Source organism: Nyctereutes procyonoides, unplaced genomic scaffold, assembly GCF_905146905.1.
Source record: "Nyctereutes procyonoides isolate TBG_1078 unplaced genomic scaffold, NYPRO_anot_genome, whole genome shotgun sequence".
NCBI lineage: Eukaryota > Metazoa > Chordata > Mammalia > Carnivora > Canidae > Nyctereutes > Nyctereutes procyonoides.
In genome coordinates this window covers 6,906,977-6,934,179 of record NW_026575148.1, presented here as the reverse complement: position 1 = coordinate 6,934,179, position 27,203 = coordinate 6,906,977, and the positions used below count along the sequence as shown (strand labels likewise).

Genomic DNA, 27,203 nt, shown 5'->3' with positions numbered 1-27,203 from the left:
CCTTACAGATTTACAAAGCAGAGCCTCAGAATATGTAATATATATTTCAGGCAGTTCAATGAGTTGATCATGACCTTTGCTTGTGTAAGTACCCTGTTCATATATCAATAAATCTGTTGCTGCTCAATGGCTGCTGTGCCTTGAAGGATTCAGCCATTTTAAAAATTGTTTTTTATGTTTATTGTATTGGACTCAACATGTCAGTTGGAAGTATCTACACTGATGATTGAAATGCCTGAGTGCCATTTTGCTTTTCCAGTTAATCAGCCACCCAGGAGTCCACTGCACCAAGCAGACTCTTACAGATTCAATTGCTCCCCGCCCCGGCTCTCCATGAAGCCTATCAACTATGGTTCCACAGGAATCAATATTCAGGGATCCCTGGGTGGCGCAGCGGTTTAGCGCCTGCCTTTGGCCCAGGGCACGATCCTGGAGACCCGGGATCAAATCCCACGTCGGGCTCCCAGTGCATGGAGCCTGCTTCTCCCTCTGCCTATGTCTCTGCCTTTCTCTCTCTGTGTGTGACTATCGTAAATAATTAAAAATTTAAAAAAATTAAAAATTCAATGCACTGTGATAAGTAGGGGTATCAGAAAGCATAAGGTTATAATCCCTGCCTTTTGGAAGCTTGCAGCCTGCTCTGGGAGATTACAGGGGAAAGATCAAAACCAAACTAAAAACAAACTAACCATCTCAGCTGGAACATAGAAGCTCTAGACATATGGCTTAGACTGCAAGAGAGGGCTTTCGGGGGGAGAGCAAGGTAGAAATGAACGTTGGGACTAGATTATCCTCATTATACTTTTGTTTTGAATTATAGAATCTCTGTTGTCTTAATTTCTGTTTCTCTGGGATCCAAGAAATGGCAAAAATTTCCGGGGATATCTTTTTAAGTTCGTCACTGTCTTCCAGGAACTTGTTCTGTTGTCTCCTGGGATGTAGGTCAGCAGCCTGAGCTAAAGAAACCCACTTGGGTTCATCCTGGAATTTGACAGATCTGAAGAATGATTTCTATTTTCCATTATGTCCTGTGTAGATTCAGGTAGGAACAAGTCTCCCTTCCCTCCTTGGACGGCAAAGTTAGCTAGCATATCCATGTGAAATGATTATTTCTGTGTATTACCACATTCATTGTCCTTTACTCAGAAAAAATGTCACCTATCCAAATATTGTATTTTCAAACATAAAAGAAATCATTTTCCCTTGTTTGGTTTCATTTTCCCTAAATTATGGCCTTATTATCACATAAGCAAATACAAGTTATGGGCAGCATGAAAAGAGGGACTAAAATTCTGTTGTTGAAGTTTTTGTGGCGTGTTACTTCAATTGGCTAAGGATCAGGGAAGCTCTTGTGAGCAGAATGTGATCAAAACTCGTGAATTTAAAATTGTTATCATCTTCATTGTTAAAGGTAATATTTAAAAAATGAAAATCCAGTATTTGGATAGGTGACAATTTCTCTTCTCATTGACTCATTTCATTTGCTTGTAATTTTTCTTTTGTAGTCATAATGTATATTTTAGGATCAGAATTATTTTAAAGCTACAGTGAAGTCTGGGAGAGCTTCTAATCTAGCCTCTTCATTTGGCAAATGAAAGACCCAAAGACAAGAGACATTAAGGGACTGACTGAAGCTATACAGACAATTAGTGGAAGCCCTGAGATGAAATTGTAGGTGCCCTAAAAATGTTAATTATTGCCACAGACGAAATCCTCCTTTGACATACAAAACAGAAAACAACTCAATAGACTATGCATTGCCTCTGTGATCCCACCTTTACAAACTGGTATTCGAGGACCTTTTGGACATTGTACATGTATCAATATGATGACAAATTTCTAAGCCTCTAGAGTTGTCCCTCTTCTGTGGACCTTCCCTGGATGAGTTCCAGGTATGGCACTATAAACAAAATTTTCTGATGATTAATTTAATATGCTTAAAATTTTCTGAGTTTTTATAATGTAATGTTAATAGATGTATTCGGTGTATTTTGAAAGTCAAGGTTAACTCTGATCTTTTCATGTGTCATTCATTGCCTGTGTTCTATGATGCATAATCTATAGGAACCTATGGAAATTACTTAAAGAGGAGGCTGTAAAATTGGCTTGTTTTGTCAATGAGAAAGGCCTAACACAGAGAGGTTCACCTTCTGAAGTTGCTTAATGCAGTCTCTTCTGAAAGCAGAGAACCAGTTTAGATGAACTCAAAGATCTCAGGCACTTTAATCTCTAGCTGAATCATTAAATGTAGTAAATACTTAAAACCAGTTGCAATTTACAGACTTACTTGTCAACATATTCAACTAGATCTGTAGAATTCTTGGTTGACATTGTGGCGGGAGATAATCTTACCTAAAACAAAGGTCATGGGTTTAAAATGTATCATTAGCTTACTTTATAGGTAAGTCTTATCTATCTTATTTTTATATAAATAATTTTAAACAAAATATATGCTGTAGACCATCATTCCAGTCAAACTTGCAATGCCCCATCTGTATTTCTAGAAACTAAAACCAAAATCAAGCTCTAGAAAGATAATAGAGAGTTTCATTTCATAGATTGGTATCACAGTCAGGAAAAACTTTCTGGACAAGTCAAAGCCATGGATTGTTCTTAGAACAATTTTAAGTGGAATATCCAATGATTATCGGCTGAGTTACTAAAGAAGTTTTCACAGAGTGAATTTACTCCAATATGCTAATTTCTGAGGGGAATCAATTACTTTTCAAAAACAAAGTCCAAAACTAGAAAGCTAGTCTACCCAGGTAATTTTATTTTCTAAGAAGCCTGGATATCAGATTATTATAGTAAATGAGAAATGAAAGAGGAGCACAGCTGTGTATATAACTTACTAGTATTTAACATAGCTGGCCATATGAACACTTAACTAATTCAGTAACATGGTACTACTAGAAAGTTCCCCTTGCATCAAAGTTCATAATTTCCCAGCATTTCCAGGAGGAAAGAGACCACCAAATGCACTCACTGTTTGGCATATGCTAAAACTGTTCTAAACTCTAATGTTCTTTATTTTTAAGATCAAAAGCCAGACACAGATTTATGCTTTTTAATATCCCATCACTGAACTGGATTCAGTTAGGGGGAGAATGAGTGGTACTCCTCCTCAGTTTAAAACTTGAACAAAATAGTTTCCTGGGACATTTTTTCTTGGTTTAGTAGAGTAGTTAAGATCCACATACAGAAATCATTCCTTTTGCAAATGCCTAAGGAACTACCACTTCTTACTTCTTAATTTAACATCCAAGAGACTTACTTGGAAAGCTCTCTCCTCCAATAAAACTTAAAAAAAAAGTAAGTCTATTAATAAGGAGCTAATAAATAACCCATGACAATAGGTAGGCTCTCTGATCCTGCCTGCTTGGTGGTGGGCAACCAGGACAGGCTTGAGGCTGCTCAAAATGGAGCCAGTGACTGCCATGATAATGCTTTAGGCCCTCTCTCCCCATTGCTAAGTGGGGTCTGATGCTCTGAAGAGAGGTCTTCCTCTACTGATGGATACACTGATCCACTGAGCACCCAGGGGTCCATGTTATGGAAACCATCCTAACTACCTAGAGAGCATGACTGGGCCTTCTACCCTGGTTTGTGTCTTGACTCCAGTCTCGAGCTGGAAAAGAACTGGGTCCTGGACTGCTGGCCTACTCAATGCCAGCTCTTCCCTTCTCACCCCTCCATGGTGACCCTGGCCTGAGTCTGTCTGTGTTATTCCTTCAAGCAACTGGCTGCTCCCTGGCCTCACATGTTTGACACCTAGTAGCCCTTTTATTCCCTCTTGTGGAATAAAAGACTGAATATTGTGTCCAAGGACATTAAATTACTGGATTATTGTCTCCTTCCCTCTTCTCAAGTGAAGCAGTTGGATATATATATCTTTTACTTTTATATTATTTTTAAATCTTATTTTGAAGACTGTAAATAGTCCTCTAAAAAAAAGCACAGCTACAACTTGCATACTCTTAAAGGAACAAATGTTAAACCTGATAATGGAGGAAAATTTGGAAAAACACAGAAAAGATACAGAAAAAAGAAAATTCTTCTTGCAATCGTACTGTCTAGAGAGAGTAAAAGCTGTTAACACTGAGGCCAACTTGTTTTCTCTTTCTTCTATGCAGTTATTGATGTGTCTAAGAGAGTATGTGAAGTTTTATATCTTCACTAATTGACTATAGGAAGCAGCTCTGTTTCATCCCTATTCCTTCAAGCTAGAATGTAATTATATAACAATTCTCACAAACAACGCGGTGGCTATGAACACCGACTTTTTACATATGTCAGTTTTCACCTGTTTTATAATAATACTTTAAAATGTTGTGTTCCTTTATGGCTTAATTAAGGCCTATAAAATACTTTGACATATATGATCTTCTATAAGGTGGAAGTCATTGTCTTGACTGAAATGCTACTTTAGTGCAGAAAGAATTTAAGATGATTATTTTTAAAGGTGAGGACTCTGAGGATTAGAGAAGTAGCAGACTTACTCAGATAATCTAGATGATGATGATAGTGATTGACTGAGTCCCTTTTACTTGCCATAACCTTTATCTTAGTGGTTCATTCAAACCTCACATCTTTATATGATTGGCCTAATTAGCCCATTTCATAGAAGAGGAAACAGAGAGGTTAAGTAATTGCTGGAAGTTGCACAGCCAGTGTGTGCTACAGCCAACAGAGAGCAAAAATCAGTGCTGGATACTGGGCTAGCTTTCCAGTTCTCTTTTTATCACCAGAGGCTGCATCCCTGGTGAGGTCTAAAAAAACTGCTGCTTTGAATGTTCTTTTTCATTAATGACAGGTACCAATAAAAGAAACCTCTTTAGCTGTTCTCTTTTCCATTTGACAGATAAAGCCTCTATCTTGAATTTATCTTAGTTTCTTTTGCATCTTCATAGAAAATATTTATCAATTTTTTGTTCTTACTTAGCCCTGCAGATTAAGTCAGTCCAACGAATGTATTCACAAATTGAGACCCTTTCTCTTTTCAGCTCACGTGGTCATCAGTCACTTTGTCAAAGCAGAGCAAACAGGAAATGTAGGTAGAGTGAAAAGAAAAACAACTCTTCTAGGACTCCTTAGAATTCTCTGAACAATGCTAAGCTTTAAAGAAGCTGAACAAAATATTCTACTTTTGCTATGAACGTCTAAAAGTACTTGCTTTCTTTTCTTGGTCATTGACTGAGCCGGGAAGGGGGCCATCAGTTTTCTTCGGCTGTTCCTCTGGAGTCTGGGAGGCACTTTTGTTTACATCTGTATCTAGGCAACCAGAATGCTGAATCAGATCAGGAACTAAGGCAGGTGAATTTTTGCGGTGGTGGTTAATTTTCTTTTCTTTTAATTAAGGGCATTTTCCGTACATACAGTGAAGGTTAAGGGAGGCTTCTAATTGATTTTGCATTCCTCTCTTCTTCTCTCCCCTACCTCAGTTCTTCACCAGGCCCCCATCACACCCATCACACCCATCAGCTAGAAGGATTTATTGTCCCAGAAGAATTAATTGTCCATTAAGAATTTAGGAAACTTTGTTGAGATGCACATTTAGATCAAATTGTTATAAAATAATAGGAAATGATTTCTCACTCTATTGTGCCCAAGCCATCCAAGGATCTTGTTTGGGATTTATTACCTAGTTTATATGTAATAAGAAATCTAAATAAGCCTGTAAAGGATGAGAATCTAGAGACCTTGGGTAATCCATGAGATAAATACCTGAGTTCATGACGCTTGATTTCCTGGCTTTATTTTTTGTTGATCTGATTTTTTTGAAAGGGAGCAAGAGGGTTTTTTTAAATTATTATTTTGTCTTCCAGAAAGCCAAAGCTCTGAGGAAATTTGGTTGCAATCTGACTAAAGTCTTTATGTTTCTGGGTCATCTTCCCAGGGTGGCTCAGTAGCATTGTGACTGTAGGAAGGATCTGTGATGTCAGTGAGGTTGGCCCTCACATTTTAGGTCAAGTCCCTGGGATTTCAGAGCTTTAAGAGTTTTTCTTAGTGCTCAATAAATCACTAGGTCCTTCACCTCCTGGTCCCGCTGGGTGGGTGGGGGCGGCTAGACTGACATTTCACACCCTTCCCCTGATTTTGCCTTCACATTTGATAGGAGACCAATTTCCATCAAATTAGATAAAGAGAGTGAACGGCAATGAACTCCCCGATCATTCTCCCACTGAGCTCGTTCAGGAAGCTGACTCTTGTGGGCCACTAGGGGGAGTCTCGCAAAGAATGCAGCCACAGCGACAGGTGTGGTGGGTCCTGGCTTTGAATGAACTAAAATACTGAACTTGGGCTTTGTAGAGAAAACTTTGGTTATATGGTAAAAAAGATGTTGATTGTTTCAGCTCTGAAATATTTTCCTGAGTTCTCAAATTGGAATCTGCATATTTTGGTAATACTACCTGGCCCTCGTATACAGACATTTTATTATTGGTTCTTTTTCAAATCATGGTGCCAGGTTTGCCTTGCTCTGGGGACATGTAATGTTCAGGATTCCAAATGACAAACTTAGATGCCACAGAAAAATACCGCCTGTGATTTTTTGCTTCAGCAGTATGACTTCTAGTGATAAGCTAAGCTCTTCAGACTTGGTATTTCTTGGTTTGTAAGCTATCCAGAAAGGCTCATTACACCAACCTGATGACCATTTAATCAAGCACCAAAGGAGACTGGCACACCATGAGTGACAGCAAGTGGCTATGGATACCAAGAGAGAGTGGGTTAGAACCCTGACTCCTCAACCAACTGGTTGTTTACTTAGGGAAAAATTATCTCACTCCAAGACTCAGTTTTCTCATCTGTAAAGTGAACGAATAATACTGATCTCCTGAGATCGTTGAGAGGATTAAATGTAATGATACCCTTAAAGTGCTCAGCTGAGTGCCAGGCCGAGAATCCACTAAAAGGTAGCTATTATCAGGGATTATTTCACAAGGTGGCCATTACCCAAGAAATAGCTACAGGGGCTGTGTGAGAAAGGAAAACTGGATCTGACCTTGCTAAGAAAAATTTTGTGATTCTCTCTCTCCTTAAATTCAGCTTCTAGTGCATAGCATTTAGCTAGAGAAATGGACTCCCAGTGAAATGAGAATTGAACTTGTTCTCTAAGTGGTTGCTTGGTTATCAGCAGAACAGTGCACACAGTTTATTTGTACCAGTGGGTTCCTACCTGCAGAGTGTGTATGTAAAATCCTTCCTGGAAGTCGGTAATCTTCCAAGACCTCTTCTAATCCGTACCTACCAAGAATAGAGCTTAAAGCGAAAGGCCAATGTTTATTTCAATCTTAAAAATGAAATTATATTCTGATATTACTTTAAATATAGGCTTAAGGAGATAATCGTGAGGTGGTAGTCATTGAAGGGCTTTGGTGAGTGTTTAGGGTCAGTTGAGACCATTGCTGTGTGTGGTGCACTACACAACCCCAGGGGGTGCCTTTCACATAACAGCCCTGTAGATTTTCATATTTATGCTGAGTTTTCCAGCTTTATGTCAAGAAAATACCTTATTCTAACAAGCTAAGTATATCAGGACAGTTTTCTGATATGTGGAAGTAAAGGGTCTTAAGGAAGGGGCACCTATTTTTTTTTAATATGTATGTATGCACATGTTCATTTGAGAGAGAGAGTGAGCACACAGGAGAGCATGCACAAGAGAGAGTGGGGGTGGGGGGGGGAGCAGAGGGAGAGGGACAACAGACTCTGTGCTCAGTGCGGAGCCCGACTTGGGGCTCACTCCCATGACCCTGACATCATGACCTGAGGCAAAATCCAGAGTGGGCCACTTAACTGATCAAGCCACCCAAATGAGAGGACGCCTATTTCTAACTCACCACAGAAAGTGTATATGGGCCAGGGGCAGCCCAGATCCAGGGTGTCTGGCAAATGCCATGACCTCAGCTAACGAGCTTCAACCAGCCCTAGGCCACAGCGACCAGTAGTCATTGGCAGAGTGTGTCCTGTTCAACTTCCTTTTCCTATACGTCACCTCCGACCTGTTCTCCCGAGGGTCCTTAGACCATCCTTCCTGGAAAGACTTCATTTGGACCAGAGGACCTTCCCTCTTGCTATTCCAGTTTTACCTGCTTCAGTCTTCTAGTCATCTCTGATGTGTTTATCAGTCAACACTTTAGCTAATGTTCCTCAATGTCCAGCTCATGAATCTTCTGAGGAAGGCAGTGTAGACACAAATATCCCAGTTTTACAGATAAAAATATAAGAAGGTTCAGAGACATTAAGTGAGGCACTTAGGTGAATGGTGAAACCCTGACTGACTAGTCCCCAAGTCTGCTCACCCTAAGCAGTGTCCCAGCCCTCCTGGGATAATCCTACTGAGTTCTGCTAAGGGCCCAGTGTTTGACTTCCATTCTGAAGGAGTGCTCAACTCAAAGTGAGTCCCGAATGCTCCCCGCAATTATATTACATTGCCTTTCTACAGGACTCTCCTGCTCTCCTAGATGACTCTCCCATTTTCCCTCAGCCCCCACACTGCCAGCAGTTGCTCCCATCCTCACTCTCAGCTCATGACCTTTCCTTTCTATTTAACCAAGAAAACTGAAATCATCAGAAGAGAATTTTGGTGAGCCCACATGCTACGTCTATAGATCTATGTGTTTCTCTTTCCCTAAATTTTTGTCTCCGATCCTGCTTCAATGAATGAACCACCTGTGCTCCTTAGGCTCATCCCCCAGTTGTCCTTAAGTCCCATTCCCTCTCAACTATCCAAGGACCCCCTCTTCCTTCTTTGCTAGAGCATTCTCATCAGGGTGAGGTCCTAACCTGATAGGACTGATGGTAGTAGAGAAAGAGAAAGGAGGGGCACGTGAGTGGCTCAGTCAGTTAAGCATCAGCCTTTGGCTCAGGTCATGATCCCAGGGTTCTGGGGTCAAGCCCCATGCCAGGCTCCCTCCTCAGTGGGGAACCTGCTGCTCCCTCTGCTCTTTCTCTCTCTCTCTCTCTCTCAAATAAATGAATAAATAAAATCTTAAAAAAGAAAAAGAGAAGAATCTCAATCACTCTCCATCTCTGCACACACACACACACACACACACACACACAGGTAGGTGAGGACATGATGAGAAACCAGGTGGAGGGGCCTCACCAGGAGCCCAATCTGTCAGCACTTTGATCTTGGACTTACTAGCTTCCAGAACTGTGAGAAATTAATTTCTGTCATTTATGCTGCAGAGACTATGATATTTTGCTAGAGCAACCTGGGCAACTAGGATTGTCTTGAATCACCAGGATCGAGTTTTCTGTCCCAGGCACCTTCCCCTAAAACTGCCCTTGTCAAAGTCCCCTGTGACTTCTCTGTTGTGTGTCCAGGGGCCAGCTCTCCGTCTTCAAGTCACTTGCCCCATCAGCAGCATTTGACCAAGTTGAGGGCTATCTTTTCCTTCAAGCTCGTTCCTTACTTGGCCCCCAAAGCCACGTGTCTCCCACAGCTCTGCTATTCCTTCTCATGGGTTTCTCATTCATCTCCCTGACCTCTGAGCAGGGGATCGATGATTTCAGTTTTCTCAGAGTTTTCCTGAAGGTCCCATGTACTGGGAATCCTCAGCCCCTGAGCTTAGCCCTTGCTCTTCTATACTCACCACCTTGATAAGCTCACCCAAACTCATGGCTATGAGCTGGTGATCCCTCAGAGCTCCTTTCTCTCAAAGCTGCTGCCCATACAGCCTTCCCTATCACAGTAAGTGGCGACAGCCTTTTTCCAGTAGCTCAGGCCCCAAGCCTTGGAATTCTCCTTCGCTTCTCTTTCTTTCAAACCCAGTATTTGCCCCACCTTCAAAAAATATCCAGAATGGGTCACTTCTCATTGCTTTTTGTGCTGTCACACTGGTCTAAAGTACCCTTGTTTCTCCCTTGGACTATTGGCTTTCTAAAACCAATCTCCCTTCTACCGAACTTGCCACCCCTAAATTATTCTCAATGAAATAGCTGATGATATGGTCAAAGAGCGATCATGAAACTTGTCTGCTAAAAATCCTTCGATCACTTTCCATCTTGTAAAAGATGAAACCTTCATAATTTCTACAAAATCTTTTTGAGCCCTATGTGATAGAGCCCTCCTATAGCCATCTGACCTCGTGTCCTACATCTCTTTTTCTTGCTTACTCTCCTCCATCCACAGAGGCCACCTTGAACATGTGGGCAGACTCTTGTCTCAGAACTTTCGATCTTACTGCTGCCTCTGCTTAAATGACCTGTGAAAAGTGCTGGTGGTATTTTGATAGGGGTCAAATGAAATGTGTAGATTGCTTTGGGTACTATAGACATTTTAACAATGTTGGTTCTTCCAATCCATGGGCATGGAACGTCTTTCCATTTCTCTGTGTTCTCTTCAATTTCTTTCATCAGTGTTTTATAATTTTCAGAGCATAGGTCTTTCACCTCTAGTTAGATTCACTCCTAGGTATCTTACGGTTTTTGGTGTGGTTGTAAGTAGGATTAATTCCTTGATTTCTCTTTCTACTGCTTCATTAGTGGTATATAGAAATGCAACAGATTTCTGAATGTTGATCTTATATCCTGCAACTTTACTGAATTCGTGTATCAGTTCTAGCAATTTTTCAGTGGAGCCTTTCAGGTTTTCTATATAGAGTATCAAGTCACCTGCAAATAGTGCAAGCTTTACTTCTTCCTTGCTAATTTAGATGCTTTACTTCTGATTGCTGAAGCTGGGACTTCTAGTACTATGTTAAATAACAGTGGTGAGAGTGGACATCACTGTCTTGTTCCTGACCCCAGAGGAAAAGCTCTCCATTTTTCCCCATTGGGGATAATAGAATGGACACAAGAAACAACAGGTGTTGACGAGGATGTGGAAAAAGGGGAGCCCTCTTACGCTGTTAATGGGAATGCAAAATGGTACAGCCACTCTGGAAAACAGTATGGAGGTTCCTCACAAAGTTAAAAATAGTACTACCCTATGATCCAGCAATTACACTACTAGGTATTTATCCAAAGAATACAAAAATACCAATTCAGAGGAATACGTGCACCATGATATTTATAGCGGCATTATCTACAATAGCTGAATTATGGAAACAGCCCAAGTGTTCATTGACTGATGAATGGATAAAGATGTGGTGTATATATACAATGGAATATTACTCAGCCATCAAAAAGATGAAATCTCGCCATTGGCAATGGCATGGATGGAACTAGAAAGTATTATGCCAACATGTCAGAAATCTCATATGATCTTACTCATATGTAGAATTTAAGAAACAAAACATATGATCAAAGGGGGAAAAAAGAGATAAACCAAGAAAATAGACTTTTAACTATATAGAACAAACTGATGGTTACCAGAGAGGAGATAAATGGGGAGATGGAGGGAAATAGGTGATGGAAATTAAGGAGTGCACTAGTGATGAGCACTGGGTGTCGTGTGGCAGTGTTGAATCCCTCCCTATGTTGTGCCTGAAACTAATATTACACTCTACGTTAACTAACTGGAATTTAAATAGAAACTTCAAAAAAAAAATAAAATGATGTTTCTATGAGTGACAAAAAAAAATACACTTTCCCTGGATAGTCCCTCTGCTCATCCCTTGCTTTCTTCTGATGTTTATTCAAATGACATTTTCTCAGAGAGGCTTCCCTGGCTGTCTAAAACTATCTACTTCTGGAGTACCTGGGTGGGTCAGTTGGTTAAGCATCTGCCTTCGGCTCAGGTGATGATCCCAGGGTCCTGGGATGGAGCCCTGCGTTGGGCTCCCTGCTCCAAAGGGAGTCTGCTTCTTCCTCTGCTCCACCTCACTTGTACTCTTTCTCTCTCTCTCAAATAAATAAATAAATAAATAAATAAATAAAATCTTAAAAAATACAACTATACACTTTGTATTACTATTTCCTGCTGTATTTCCCCCTTGGTATTTATCTATATTGTCTACATTTTACTTTTCTCCTTGTTTTCCCTATTAGAATCTGAGCTCCGCAAGGGCTGAAATATTTGCCCCTTTTGTCTACCACTCTGTCTCAATGCCTAGAGTGGTGTCTGGCACATGGTAAGTGCTCAGTAAATATTTGCTAAGTGAATGAACGAGTGAAGGCCTTCAGGATGTATAGACAACATTCTACAGAGGAATCCAGAAGTACAAGGGCTTCCCATTGGGTTTAGGTAATGAGCATGGCACAAATTGTTGAAGGAGCCAGGCTTTTACTTGAGCCTTAAAAAAAATGCATGACTGGTAGTTCCTAAGGCCTGAGAGGCACTCCCTGCAGTTTGACTCTTTGCTGCCTTAACAGCCCTCAGAACACTTCCAGCAGCTCTTCCCCTGGGGCCTGTACTGGCACCTGGAGAGAAAAGTCTTCTTTCTCCACCACCAAATATTTCCAGCCCTCTTCTGCTGTCTGAGTTCCCACCAGTATCTGTTAGGAACTGATTAGGGGCACCTGGGCAGCTCAGTCGGTGAAGTGTCTGCCTTTCGCTCAGGTCATGATCTCAGCGTCCTGGGATTGAGCCCTACATTGGGCTCCCTATTTCTCTCTCTCTCCCTCTCCCCCTCCCCCTCTTCCCTTCCCCATTGCTCATTTTCTCTCTCAAATAAAGAAATCAAATATTTTTTTAAAAATAGGAGGGATTGGGATTAATCCAGTATGGACTTTACACTGGGCGAGGGATGATGCCTTAGTTCAGGAATTTCAAACACTGGTGTGTATAAAACTCACCTGGAGAGCTTCTTGAACCATGGGTTCCTATGCCCAACCCCACCTAGTTTCTAAACAAGCTCATTTTTTAAAAAAGATTTTATTTATTCATGAGAGACACACAGAGAGGCAGAGACACAGGTAGAGGGAGAAGCAGGCTCCATGCGGGCATCCTGGTGCAGGACTCGATCCCAGGACCCCGGGATCAGCCCTGAGCCAAAGGCAGATGCTCACCTGCTGAGCCACCCAGGCATCCCTAAGCAAACTCATTTTGATCCAGAGATCCAAGCAGCCCACAATGAAAAACTCAACAGGAAAGAATTCTAATGCTGGCATCCTGAAGTCCTATAAGAGAACATGATTTTGGTCAGTGGTCCCCTTTGATGTTCCTAAACATTGCTACTGTTTTCCTAGAAACAAGTGTCTATCTGTTGGTCTGTCTGTCCATCCACCTGCCTGCTCGTCTGCCCCAGCACCCATCCACACAGTCCACCCTGTCCTTCCATCTTTGCCTTAAATCTTAGGTCGGTGTGAATTTTCCTACACTGTAGCAGTGCGGGGTGGGGGTGGGAGGGGTTGGGTGGACGGGGAGCTTTGTCTCTGGAAACAACTGTCTTGGGTCCTAATTACCATCTGCACCTCCCCCCAGCCCAACCACATCCTACCAGGAAGTCTCCCCTTGGTGCTCACCAGGAATTCGTTCTCATTCCTACCTTGTGTTTGTATATGTCTATTCCTCCTCCTTCCACTTGCCTGCGAGGATCCCTTCCCATTCTTTGCTTTCCTGTTACCCCTTCTGGCTCCCCTACTTCTGAACAAACAGCTGCTCCCCAGACACCTAATCATAGCCAGGCTACTATGGTGAATTCCCACCTCCCCTTAGCTCTGTTTCCAGCCTGCAATTCTTACTGCCCTGTATCTGGCTTTGGCTGATAGGTTGACTAACCAAATTAAGAAGTTCAATACCTTAAAATATAGGAACTTTGATGATTGCAATGACATACCAAGTGGACAGACACACTCAGGGCAGTGGATTCATATTTGCATCAGCCTATCACATGTAGTAGCACATGTAACCAGTGCCCCCCCCCAAAAAAAAAAAAACAAGAAAAAACCACAACTACAAATACTAACAAAATCCTAGGTGGCTGATGATGCAGTACCTAAGTAGGTAAGCTACTAATTGCAAGACAATGACAACCTGAGTGACAATTTATTGTGTTGCTACCAGATAGAGGAACCATGAATTTTTGTGCAAGCAATGAAAGCTTGTGTTCATTGTCAAATTAAAAAAACCTTTATGATAATGGCTGCAGAATATTTATTCTTGGTACTCTAATCCCATGGCATGTTTTCCTTATTTGTCAGCAGAAATTTCTTTTGCTGTGGGGACATTTCTCACTCTGCCAGGGGGGCCCTGAGTGAGCTCCGTGGATGCATCAGTCTGCTCTAGAAAACTCTACTCAACATCCCTGACAGTGTCAGCTTACCAGAAACGGGCTTTAGTGGATAGCCATCCCATTCGCGGCCCCAATGATCTCGAGCAGCTTATTTTTGTTGTAGAGTAAGACCAGTGTTCCCAACCATCCAGGCGAACATGAACTCCAGTGCTTCAAGGTGAACAGAAATATCTCTTTGAAAAGCATATTAATAGAGTCTAATTCCAAAATCAATGAATATATTTTTGGCCCTAGACATCCACACTTTTAGCCAAATGGCTGTAGGACTGAATTTAATATTGTATGTGTTTGTCTCATCAATAGGGTAATGAAACCCAGAAGAGAGAAGTTTTCTTGTGCTTTGGGAATACTTCGTTGCCCCATCACTAAAATACATCAGATTGTGTTCTGATGTATTTTACAAAACTCACCCCTGAGTAACCTCTGGGATCCCCACCTTCTGTATGGGTTACGTATGCCCATCTCCTTGTGGTTACAATGGCTAACCTTGTAAGAGTTTGGCCATCTTCCCTTTGCCCTTCCTCTAGAATGGTTTATTTTTGAAAAATTTATAGTAAAAATAATTTTGTCCACTGCATGTTTTCCTAGAAATGTGTGATCAGTTTTTCATCGGTATAGAAATAACTAGACCAAACTATAATGTAAGGGGATAGGAAAAACGTCAAACGTTGACTGGATGCTGACTATGTGCAAGGCTCTGTGTGTCTGCATCTGTATATAGAGATCGGTTAATTCTCACAACAACCAAAGGAGTATAATATCCCATTTTACAGATGCAAATTGAGGAACTTTCTCCAAGTCATATAGCAGCATTTCTGACCAACGTCTATGCTCTTACATGAGAAAATGCTCTGCATCACGTGCCATCAGGGAAATTCAAATCAAAACCACAATGAGATACCACCTCACACCAGTGAGAATGGGGAAAATTAGCAAGGCAGGAAACAACAAATGTTGGAGAGGATGCGGAGAAAAGGGAACCCTCTTACACTGTTGGTGGGAAGGTGAACTGGTGCAGCCACTCTGGAAAACTGTGTGGAGGTTCCTCAAAGAGTTAAAAATAGACCTGCCCTATGACCCAGCAATTGCATGTTGGGGATTTACCCCAAAGATTCAGATGTAGTGAAACGCCGGGACACCTGCACCCCGATGTTCCTAGCAGCCAGGTCCACAATAACCAAACTGTGGAAGGAGCCTCGGTGCCCATTGAAAGATGAATGGATAAAGAAGATGTGGTTTATGTATACAATGGAATATTCCTCAGCCATTAGAAACGACAAATACCCACCATTTGCTTCGACGTGGGTGGACCTGGAGGGTATTATGCTGAGTGAAGTAAGTCAATCGGAGAAAGACAAACATTATATGGTCTCATTCATTTGGGGAATATAAAAAATAGTGAAAGGGAATAAAGGGGAAAGGAGAGATAATGAGTGGGAAATATCCGAGAGGGAGACAGAACATGAGAGACTCCTAACTCTGGGAAATGAACAAGTGGTGGCAGAAAGGGAGATGGGGGGGGGGGGGTGACTGGGTGACGGGCACTGAGGGGGGCACTTGATGAGATGAGCACTGGGTGTTATGCTATATGTTGGCAAATTGAACACCAATAAAATTAAATAAATTAAAAAATAAAGTCTATGCTCTTTCCACCTTGCCAAGCTACTTATCTTTGAGGACTTTCAATAGCTTCATCTTTTTCTGCCCCTTTTTTGACTTTCCTTCTGCCCCTTGCCAGATACCTTGTGTTTTAGATACTCCAGTTTTCTGCTGAATCCATTCAATCATTCATGCACTCATGTATATTATCAGTCACGTAAACATTTGAACATTGATTGGGTACCTCTAATACTTTTATGGACACTGGGCATACAGCAATGAGCAAAACAGGAAAAAATAGTCTGCCCTCACTGACATTCTAAAAGGGAATGTACAATAAATACACAGGTGTTCAAGATGAAGTGTGATGAGTATAAATTATCAAGAACAGCAAAAGCAAAGGCACGGTGGCAGCCCAGAGGCAGGACATGCAGCATTCTGCAGGGAAGAAGGAAACAGAAGACTTCTTGGAAGATGTGACACCTAAGGAGAGTCCTGTGGCCCTGCAGGAAGTGCCCACTGAGTGGATGAAGTGTGTCTCTGCTCAGTGAATCCTCATCCCCATGGCTGGGAGGGCAGGGTGGAGGGAACAGGGAGGGATGATGATCACAGCCGAGGCTTTATAGGTGAGTAGAAGCCAGATTCTGAGGGATCTTGTATCTTTGTGGGCATCTGAGGAGTTTGGAGTGTACCCTGTAGGTGATGGAGAGCTGAGTGGTCACATATTCCTTGAGTCCTGTGGATGTGTTCAAATGTTAAAACCCAGTCTGAAAAATTAGTCAATTTTTCTGTTCAAACACTATAGACAAAATATAAGCCTTGAAAAATTGTTTTGTAAGAATTGGAGGGTCTCTATTTTTATGTTTTAAACGTTCTACTCAATCTGGACATATGTACATATATACTTTTGCATAAATGTAATAGGTCACACAAATACAATGAAGATTAATATTCTGATATATTAAAAAAATACCAAGGTATACAACAAGGAACATCCCTTAAGAAATAATCATTATACACATCCTGATGTGTTTCTTTCTAGACTTTTTTCTGTGAACACATACATATATGCTGAGGTATATAATTGACATATTATAGATATAATTTTATATACTATTTTATTTAATCTCAATTATATGTGTATTTTGACATTTCATATGTTTCTACATATTTTTTGAAAATAGGATTTTATTGTTGTATAAGCATATTCTCCAGATATCATAATTTTATTCTAACTACTTTTTTAGTTTTGCATATTTAGGTTGTGACCAACCTTTTTGGTAGTGGAAATAATACTGCAATAATATTTTAAACGGAACTGTTTTATGTATCTCTGGTTGTTCCCTAAGAAAATAATGGAAAAAAGTGTTGGAATATTTGTGAGGATCTTGATACTGCCAAATTGCCCTAAAAAGAGACTATTAGATTTTTGAAAAGCGAATTGAAAAATATGTCACAAGAGATGTAAAACTTTTATACACAAATGCAGAGACTGCACATCTTAAAATATATTCTAGGGAAATATCCCAAGATACAGAAAAAGACTTACATACAAACATATTAACCATGGTGTTAACAAAAAATTGGAACCAGCTTAATTGTTCAATGCTGGGGAAATTATGATATGTAAAATGTACACATTATAATTGTTAAGTGGGAAACTGGGATACAGAATGTTATATACAGTTTGACTTCAATTGTGTTAAGAAAAATTCCAAAAGAAATGTTATCAAAGCCTTTTGGGAGGTAGAATTATGGGTAATTTTTTTCTTCTTTCTAGTTTACCATATTTTTATTAGCATGAATTGTTTTTATATTTTAAAAAGTGACTAAGACAAGTCTTTAGTTGTACAACTGTGGCTTTTTTTCCTCCTGGATTTCCTCACCAATGTTAGCTTTTAGCTAAAATTGTAGCCATAATTTCATTTTCATGGTGTGCATCAATTTTAACACTTTCGTAAGAAGATACTAGAAATCACTAGAGTCTCCTAGCTGCAGCCTGCTTTGAAACAAGTGGGCTGAAAGAGCCTGCTCATTCCAGAACGCTTTCACAGGCTGGATTGACAGTGATGGATATGAGGTTTAGGATCAGGAATTCTCGTCGGGTTCCTGACTTGCCCAATTCTCAGCATCTCTTAGAAAGTAGCAGCAAAGAAAGTTCTTGTCTGATCTATTATTGATTTGTGGAGAAGTAGGGAGGGAAGCACTTTCAGAGCAGAATGTTTAGCTCCAGGCTGAGAAAGCACTTTTCACTCCATTCGTAGATTCTATTTCTACCAGTCAATAACCTGTTCTAGATTGTAGTTTCTTAATTTTTTTTAAGAGAATGAGAAAACTGATGTGGCATAAAACAAATGTTTTGAGAGGAATTCACTAGGAAACTTTTACAACTTTTGCAAGAATTGAGGTACCTCTGCAATTTTTTTTGTATTTAAATTTAAATTCAATTTCCACATACATACATATATAATTTTACATAAATATATAAATGATAGGTATTTTAAGTGGAGTCTTTTTTCTTTCTCTTTCTGATTCCTCCCTCTCCCAACCCTCTCACCCATGTGAATGACCTACCATGTAGCCTTAGTGGGAGGCCTTTATAATTTCAGACTATGTCAAGGAGGTTCAAACTCTCCTTTCCCACTCAGATTTTTGGGTGAACGTTCTACGTCAAATGTTAGTCTGGTTTGAAAAGTGCTATGGCAATGGTTTTCGTTAGTAGCTAGTCTGTGCTAAAACTATACTGAGAGAAGCATTATCTCATTTTATGTTAAGAATTTAAGATCTAAATGTTGTTTCTGACAAGTGAACAGATTCTTTTTTATGCTGCTCCAATTTTTAAATGTCCAAATAAATGTTCTCTACTTTAAAAAATTAAAAAAAAATTTTCTGTGGTCATTTCCAGGGAAGGGCCCAAGGAACTTTCTGCAGTGATGAGGATGTCCTCTACCTTGACTGTGGTGGTGATTACATAGATGCATAGCATTCATCAAATGCACTTGAACTACTTGAAATGGGTCCATTTTATTGTAGGTAAACTCTAGGTAAATGAAATTTATTGGGCAAAAGCGTTTCTATTCACTTAGACTGTGGTTTTTTTTGGAACTTGCTGCGAAGACAATGTCATTTATCACTACAGCCCTCACCCGCCCCCCCTATGTGATGACATGTGGGTTTCAGATGATTTGAGGTGGCCCCTTAGGACTGGGGCGTGATGGAGAAGCACAAGTGGCTTTGCACAGTGACAGGGCGCCCCTCAAGGAAATGTCATCAGAGCTGTTTGCATCTCAACCTCATTCTGCCACAGGAGCTGCTCCTCTCTATCTTCTGCCAAGGGTGTCTCCCAGGTGGTGGTGAAAGATGTAGAAGGAGGCAGTTCTTGATTTGGTGTCATGAAGACGGAGTCCAATTCTCTCAGTATTTTTGTCTCCTCTCTCTCTTTCATTACTGTATCAAATATGGGTCACGCAGAGCGATAGGTAGGAGTTAATACTACAAACAACACGATTTCTGGGCCAAGCATCTCTCTGGCTGCTTGTTTGAGTCTTTCTTAAGGCAGTTTTGGGCTAAATTTAATTATGCTTTCTATTTTATTGTTTATTTTCATCTGAGTGATGGATAAACTCTACTACAGGAAATGGCTAAAGTAGCCTTGGTTAGAGAGTAAAATTTAGAATATGAAATGGACAAAGCAGATTATTTCATGAACCATCCTCGCCAACATGTGGCCTTATGTTGGACGCTGCTGTTGGAGTCGTCTGTTGTCAGGGAGACCCAGCCTTCCATCTGTGCCTTGCTGCCTATTAAATGCTACAAAGCTGGTGTTCACGAGCACTCTTCACTGGTATTACTAAGTCCCTCAGAGGGTCTAGTCATTCTGGCTTTAGCCCCAGCTGAGGTGCAGGGTAGTGTTGAATGTGGCGGGGTGGTGGTTTTGCGGGGCTGGGAAAGGCAGAAGGTGGTGGAAGTGTGCCAGTGAGAGGCTCTGATGGGGAGGCAGGCTGGCCTGGTGAGGTGATGGCATGGGAGTGTGCGTGTGAGCCTGTGACCTGTGTGTGAAAGCACCCTATCCACCCCACTGTCTTCAGTCACCTCTGTCTCAGCCTTGAAACATGGTTTAAACGATGTTTCATACTTACTTTTTAATATTAGCAAATTGAGTTTTAAAAAATGTAATTTTTAAAAAGATTTATGTATTTATTCATTCATTCATTCATGAGAGACAGAGATAGAGAGAAAGAGAGAGGGGCAGAGACACAGGCAGAGGGAGAAGTAGGTTCCATGCAGGGAGCCCGATGTGGGACTCGATCCCTGGTGTCCGGGGTCACACTCTGGGCTGCAGGAGGCACTAAACCACTGCGCCACCGGGGCTGCCCCAAGAATATAATTTTTAAGAGACAATGAGAATATAACCTAATATTAGTTTTTAAACAATGAATAAGTGAATTTATGTGAATAACGCCGAGTAAAAGTTGACTAATTCAAATTCACTGTGTAGAATCTGGGATAGTTCATGAGGGTTGGATTGAAGTTTTTGATATCTTTTTTTGATAAACTCTTTTTACAAATGTTAAGAGCCTGGATAATAATGCTAATGGTATAAATAAAATTGAAGAGTGAGATTTAAAATACTTATGAGGAAAAACCTCACAACTTTGAAGAAAGAATGGATTTATGTATATATGTCTGGTATGTATGTATGTATTTACATAAGTAAAATACATACGTGTATTTTAAAATCTCCTCAAAAAGTACTTGGGAATTCCATTGGAAAATTCTTTGTTAGCCTAATTGGTGTAAATAATAAATGAATAATTTATAAATAAAACTGTATGCTTAATAGAATAAAACTATATGTTCAATAAGGTAGCTTGTATTCGAGTTGAAAGAGATCAAAAGATATCCACATCATAGCCCTTGAAATGAGTAATAATGGCACTGAATAAATGATGAAAACTGTAGAAATTCATCCAAAGGACCAATAAGAGTTTGTTCTTAGCATCTCTCCAGGTGACACACTGCAGGGGAAGGCCCTGGAACCTGCTGCCACATTTGGTGTTTGGAGTAGGGGTAATATTGCCCCATGCTAGGCCTAAGCCCCTGCAAGGGCTCTTCTCCTGTTACTTGAGTGTGGTTGACTATGCCTCAAGGTGGAGCAGACCACTTTTTATTGGAGGGGGAAAATCCAGTGAGGGCTGGTTTGCTCTGGAAAGGGAGGAAAATTGCTGGGATGTGTGTGGGAGATTGAGAGAGCACCCAGGTGTGGAACATTTAGGGCTTGAGGTGACCCCTCCTTTGTCTGCAAGTCTTTAGCCCTTTCTAGATTCCTTAAATGCTGGGAGAGAATGGTATTTTTGTTTGTTTGTTTTTGGAAACCAATGAACAGTCAGGGTTTTGTGATGGGTTTACAGTGGTGGAATATTCAGGTGCAAATATAGGCGCTAGACATAAGAAGTAAGCCCCGTAGATTTCACTTGATCCAGTTTGTGGCAAAAAGCAAACCTTTGTCGGGGATAATGACTTCAGTCTTATGATGGAGCAAAACCACGAAAAGTAGGGCGGACAATGAAAACATTGGATCCTGGGTGATTTCACAGAGCACTAAGTCAGACATCTTTTGAAAACTTCCCTATTTTACACTTTTCAGGTTTTCTTTTTTAAAGATTTTATTTATTTACTCATGAGAGACACACAGAGGGAAGCAGAGACACAGGCAGAAGGAGAAGCAGACTCCCTGCGGGGAGCCCAATGGGCTCTGAACCCTGTGATCACACCCGGATCTGAAGGCAGATGCACAACCACTGAACCACCCAGGCGTTCCTAGACTTTTCAGTTTTGTGAAACAGTACAATCCCTTTATTTTATAAATCAGTTAGAATAGGGTTGTAGTAAAAACATCCTAATTTATACAAGTAATAAAAAGAGTATTACTCTGTGTATAGATGACACTCTTTAGATCTTAGGTCAGGAAGCTGTGAGTCAGCGAAACAGTAGGAACTGTTTCAGACTAAGAGTGTTTTCAACCCCACTCGTTGCAAAGAACAACTAGGTAGAAAGAGTCTAAGTGTTTCATCAAGGAAATGGCTATGACATTCATCCCCAGGGGCCATCTGGTAGTGCTGACTGCCCAGACTCAAGTGAGATACAGTCTCTAGGTGACTACCCTTTAGGAGAATGACTTATAATAAGGCATGATAAGGGAAATAATGACATGGGACATTGTGTGACCAAGACTTGAAGGACAAAAGGATAGGAAAAGGCTGCTCTGGAGGTGGTTGGGAGGAGCTGAAGGGGAAGGGGAGGGAGGATCCAGACTCCCCACTGGTCCTTATCTTGGCCTGGCTCCAGTTGCTGCTTACTAGTTCCCAAAGACAAGAGTGGGCATCACTAGAAAGGAGGTTCTGCTACCCTGACTCTGTGCCCTTGCCAGGGAAGACTGCTGTCAAGGGTGCTTTGAGAACAGAGTGAGCAATCCCAGTTTGTTCAGGACTTTCCCAGCCTTTGTCCTGAAAGTCCTGAGATTTGGAAAGCTCCTCAGTGGTTGGTTGCCCTAGAGTCCTTTGGAATTTGATGTGGGGCTAGTGGTTAGGGACCCGGCTGGAAGTGGTGCTCTGGGGGGCTCAATATTAGTACCAGGGCAGGCCAAAGTTCAAAGGAGGAGGAACAGAAGCAAGTTTGCAAAGTATGTTTTAATAAGAGATTTATTTTTCTCTCATGTCAAATTGGATTCCAGGATCCCTTGATCCAGAGAAAGGATACAGCTGTTACTACTAAGGTTTTTGATCACACTTAGGTATCAGGAGGCCACAGACCTGAATTCTTGTTCTGGGGATAAAGGGATTAGAAATACGAGGTGCAGTGGGATGGCAGTAGAAGCTTTGCACTGGAGTAGGTTTCTTCTAACCCCCACCTTCCATGGCAAGAAGCTGGCTGTTTACTTTCTCCTGATGGGAAGCAAAGCACATTCTATAGTTCCTGATGGAAGAAGCCATCACTTTTTGAAAATAAATGGGAGAGGCAGTCAAATTATGTTAAAAAATTCTACTAATTTCCACGCAAAGTATGTGTACATGAGGGAAAGACACCTGGGGAAAGGTATGAAGAGATAAAGTCATGCCGTGGAACACATCAGAAGCAGCTACCTGTACTTTTGCAGGAATTAGAAAATAAAGCAGTTATACTCTTTCATTATAGAAAAGGCTTTCCAACACAAAGGGGTGAACACCTGACAATGTAAATTCATAAAGAATAGAGCTGAAGGGGTAGAAATATCTACAGAATTGTCAGTAAGAGCTGTGAAAGTAATGTTGGAGTAGGACATATAGGAAGGAACAATTGACCTTTGACCTTGGTGGCTTCAAATCGTCACTGGGACATTTAATAGTTTTTGGGTTTTTTCGTTTTATGTTTTTTGAAGGAGTTCATGGTCGGATAAGCTTGGGAACCTCTGTTTCTCTTCCTGCCCCCTCTTCAGCAGATACTCTAGCATGTTAACCATTTCCAAATGTTATATAATTAGGTAATCTCATTTTATTTTAAATTGAGAAACAATTTGATAAAAATTGTTTTTATCATCCCAGGGTGAGAGTGAACTACTTTCAGAAATTCTGCCTCAGAAAGTTTATTTTTGAGAATAGTCCCAGTAAAAAGCTCAGAAAGGAATTTCCTTGAAATGGTTTTGTTGGTGTTTTTTTTTAAAGATTTTATTTATTCATGAGAAACACAGAGAGAGAGGCAGAGACACAGGCAGAGGGAGAAGCAGGCTCCATGCTGGAACCCTGATGCAGGACTCAATCCCAGGACCCCAGGATCATGAGCTGAGCCAAAGGCAGATGCTCAACGGCTGAACCACCCCCCTGGGTACACCCCTCCTTAGAGTGTTTTTAGAGGTAAATGGCATCTTCATTGATGGATTTCCATAGTGCAGCCCCTTCCCCAACCAAGGTACAGGGCCAGTGTCAGTACAAACTGCTCAGGAGATCAGTTCTTCCACTAAAACTCAAAGTTGACGTTGGAATACCTGGTCTTTCAGAAAAGCAGCATTGTCTCATTTCATTGGAGCTCTCTGTGATTGAATCTCTGTGAATCTTCTTTCCGAACATTTAAAATCCAAATCTTTAGAAATGCTGCCAAGAGTTAAAAAAGCAAGTGTGAAAATTAAAGTGGCCATCTGAAGATCAGAATATTTCAATTAAAAATGTATTACTCAAAACAGGTGTGGAAATTCTTTCTAAAATTTGGATGGATTTAAAAATAAAGATTATTATGTTGAGTAAGGACCCATTGGGAAAAGATTGCTATCTGTTTGGAAAAATGGTCAAACTGGTAAGATATAAATGTAGTTCCTACCCACACACTATACTATGCTTACAATTGCAAACCTGTTGAAAGGGCAAAACATAGGAAAATTACTTTATAAATATTTTATAACTAGAGAACAATTTAGCTGAGCAACCTAAACACATAGCCTTTTAGGTTAGAAGCAATATACTCTTTTTCATATGATATAAATAGGTCATCCATCATGATTTGAGAACATTGTTTTTGCACTGAGTTAAAAAAAAAAGATGGAATTTTATTCAGATGAGAGGAAACAAGCATTGATTAAGAATATTTAGAAAAAGAGTGTATTGCATTATCTTTGAAGAATTCTTATGAAGATTTGTTTTGAGTGAATTGTCCTTTCTAAGATAAACGAAGCATGAAGAAGTTTGTTACCACTTGACTGAAGTCCTTCTAGAAAAGTAGCTTCTAAGAGTTAGTTATGAGACACAGAGAGGTGATTGGATGTGTTAGCCTTGGGTGAACCTATGTGCTCTTTCTGGGGTAGCCACGTCTGTACACGGTACCATGCCCGGGAAAATTATGGTCAGTTTTTTTTCCTTGGGGATTTCCACATCTCCCAGAATATTCCTCTCATCCATCTTAGTATCTCCACAGGGGCCTGGGCTTTTAGTTTCCCACGTGGCGAGGGTTCCTTCTTTGGTACCTCTTTCCTATTCCTAGAGCAAAATGTTGGAAACAATGTAAATATAAAAAGTAAGGAAATGTAAAAAATGGATTCTGGTGAAATACAAATCCATCATTAAAATGGTGATTTTGTTCACTAAAGAAATGTTAAGTGAAAAAAATATGTAAATCCTGTCATATACTCCCTATATATAAATTCTCTCTACATGCACATTCTCTCTTTCCATTTATATATTTGAGTTACTTTTAATTTTATTTATATTTTTTAAAAGATTATTTATTTGAGAGAGAGAGAGAGAGAGAGAGAGAGAGAGAAAGTGCAAGTGGGGGAAGGGGTGGGCCAAAGGGAGAGGGAGAAGCAGGCTCCCTGCTCCACGGGTTTCTAGGCTTGATCATGACCTGAGCTAAAGTCAGACGCTTAACTGACTAAGCCACCCAGGTGTCCCTCTTTTTTTTTTTTCTGCCCAAAGTAACTTTATTTTTGTCTTCTCAAAGGTGTCCCTCTTTTAATTTTAAAACACATTTATTTGAAAACAATGAAAAGATTATATATACGTATATATATGTTCTACAAAATAGTCTTTATTCACACATATTCACATATACATTTGCACATACACACTAAAATATTAATGGCACTTTTCTCTTGGTGTAATTATAGTTTATTTTTGTCCTTTTTATGAGTTTTATTAATTCCAAATTCCCTACATGAATGTATCCTAGTTTCCTCATACAAAAAATAAAAATGCTTAGAAATCATAAAACTATTTTCACGTGGGTCCATTTTTTTTTTTTAATCCCTGGTTTTTGCTAGAGGAACTGAACTTATTTGCACAGTAACGTTAGCATCTGTGGCGCAGACCTTGAATTTTGTGTCAAGGAGTCTGAAGACTAGACCTTGCCCTCTGCTCATTGGCCCTCTGACGGGGGACAAGTCCTTGGCCCTCTGCTGCCTCAAGTGTTCTCACCAACAAAAGCAGTTTTTGTGGAGAAAGATGCCCCCTGAGGTGACTCTCTGGTAAGTGAGTGGCTATGACCTCCCCGAGGAGAATATGGGCACTCTAAGGGCCTCGTGCATTCATCCCAAGGAATACATTTATTTTTTATTTTTTTTTAGAGTTTATTTTTTTTTAATTTTTTTTATTTATTTGTGATAGAGAGAGAGAGAGAGAGAGAGAGAGAGAGAGAGAGAGAGGCAGAGACATAGGCAGAGGGAGAAGCAGGCTCCATGCACTGGGAGCCCGACGTGGGATTCCATCCCGGGTCTCCAGGACCGCGCCCTGGGCCAAATGCAGGCGCCAAACTGCTGCGCCACCCAGGGATCCCCCAAGGAATACATTTAAACGATGAACATTCTTATCACATAAGACCCCAACCTGGGTTTCCAACTGGGTGGCGCCAGGGAGGGGCTGGAGAAACCGTGTTTCTAGCAAGTACCAGGTGCTGCCGGTGGTCTGGAAGGAACCTACCTGAAGAAGCTCTCCCGGTTAGAGGAAGGCCTTTCCAATTTCTGTGTTTTGAATCTCTTTCTCGCCCCCCACCCCCTCCCAAAATTCTTGGGCAAATGTTGTGAAGGTTACTCAGGGATACCTTCAAATCATTTTTAATTTAATTTAATATTTATTTTTTATTTATTTATTTATCTTTTAATTTAAAACACATTTCTTTTAAAACAAGGAAAACGGGATTCCCCTAGATGCTATAGGTAGGAGCAAACGAGGAGATGGATGGGAGGGTGCAGGGAAGAGAACGTGGATGGATGAGGTGGCCTGGAGGCCGCGGCTTGGAGCAGGCCCATATCTATCTGTCTATCTATCTATCTATCTATCTATCTATCTATCTATCTATCATCTTTTAATTTTAAAACACATTTCTTTAAAAACAAGGAAAACAGGATTCCCCCAGATCCTGTAGGTAGGAGCAAACGAGGAGATGGACGGGAAGGGCGGGGAAGAGAACGGGGAGCGATGAGGTGGCCTGGAGGCCGCAGCTCGGAGCAGGCCCGCTGTGTTTGACGAATTAGACGAGGAAGTGAAGGGCTTTCTGTGTGCAGCACGGTTACCTGAATACCCAGACGACCTCAGCGTGTCGCCCTTACATGCTGGGGACCTGGCACCCTCACAAGGTCCCCTTTCTTGCTACTCCGCTCACCAAACTGACGGCGGCCGGGAGGGGTGGCCATTAGGCTCCAGCAAACCCAGACAGGGCCGCCTCCTCTGCCTGGGTCCAGCCCGTTCTCCAGGAATAGAGCATGAAAGGTCACTTCTGTCTTTTGCACACACCACTCTGTGAGCCTGGGAAGCCTCTGACTGAGCGACTTCTCCGAGTTTCTGAGTTTCTGTTCGGCCCGCCCTCTCTGCATGACGTGGCTCCAGGACCGCTGCGGTTGGGTCTGTGCTGCTGCCTCCGTGGAACCGGATATACCTTGGGTACACAGCCGGCCTTGGGGCCAATCTCTGCATCTCCGGGACCTTTGCCAAATGTCTCCTGTTGAAAATAGGTCCATGGATA

At 41.0% G+C, this 27,203-nt stretch overlaps 1 protein-coding gene across 1 annotated transcript in view; it reads right to left on the bottom strand.

Annotated features, from left to right (window-relative positions):
* Positions 1-5,797, bottom strand: part of FAM81B (family with sequence similarity 81 member B) — a gene marked incomplete at its 5' end in the record, with an annotated part of 54,524 nt that extends 48,727 nt beyond the window's left edge. The window contains 3 exons of the mRNA XM_055312761.1: positions 2,288-2,352; positions 5,174-5,271; positions 5,725-5,797. Of these exons, the coding sequence (XP_055168736.1) occupies positions 2,288-2,352; positions 5,174-5,271; positions 5,725-5,797 (236 nt within the window). The remainder of the gene's footprint in view (positions 1-2,287; positions 2,353-5,173; positions 5,272-5,724) is intronic.
* Between the last annotated feature and the right edge of the window lie 21,406 nt (positions 5,798-27,203).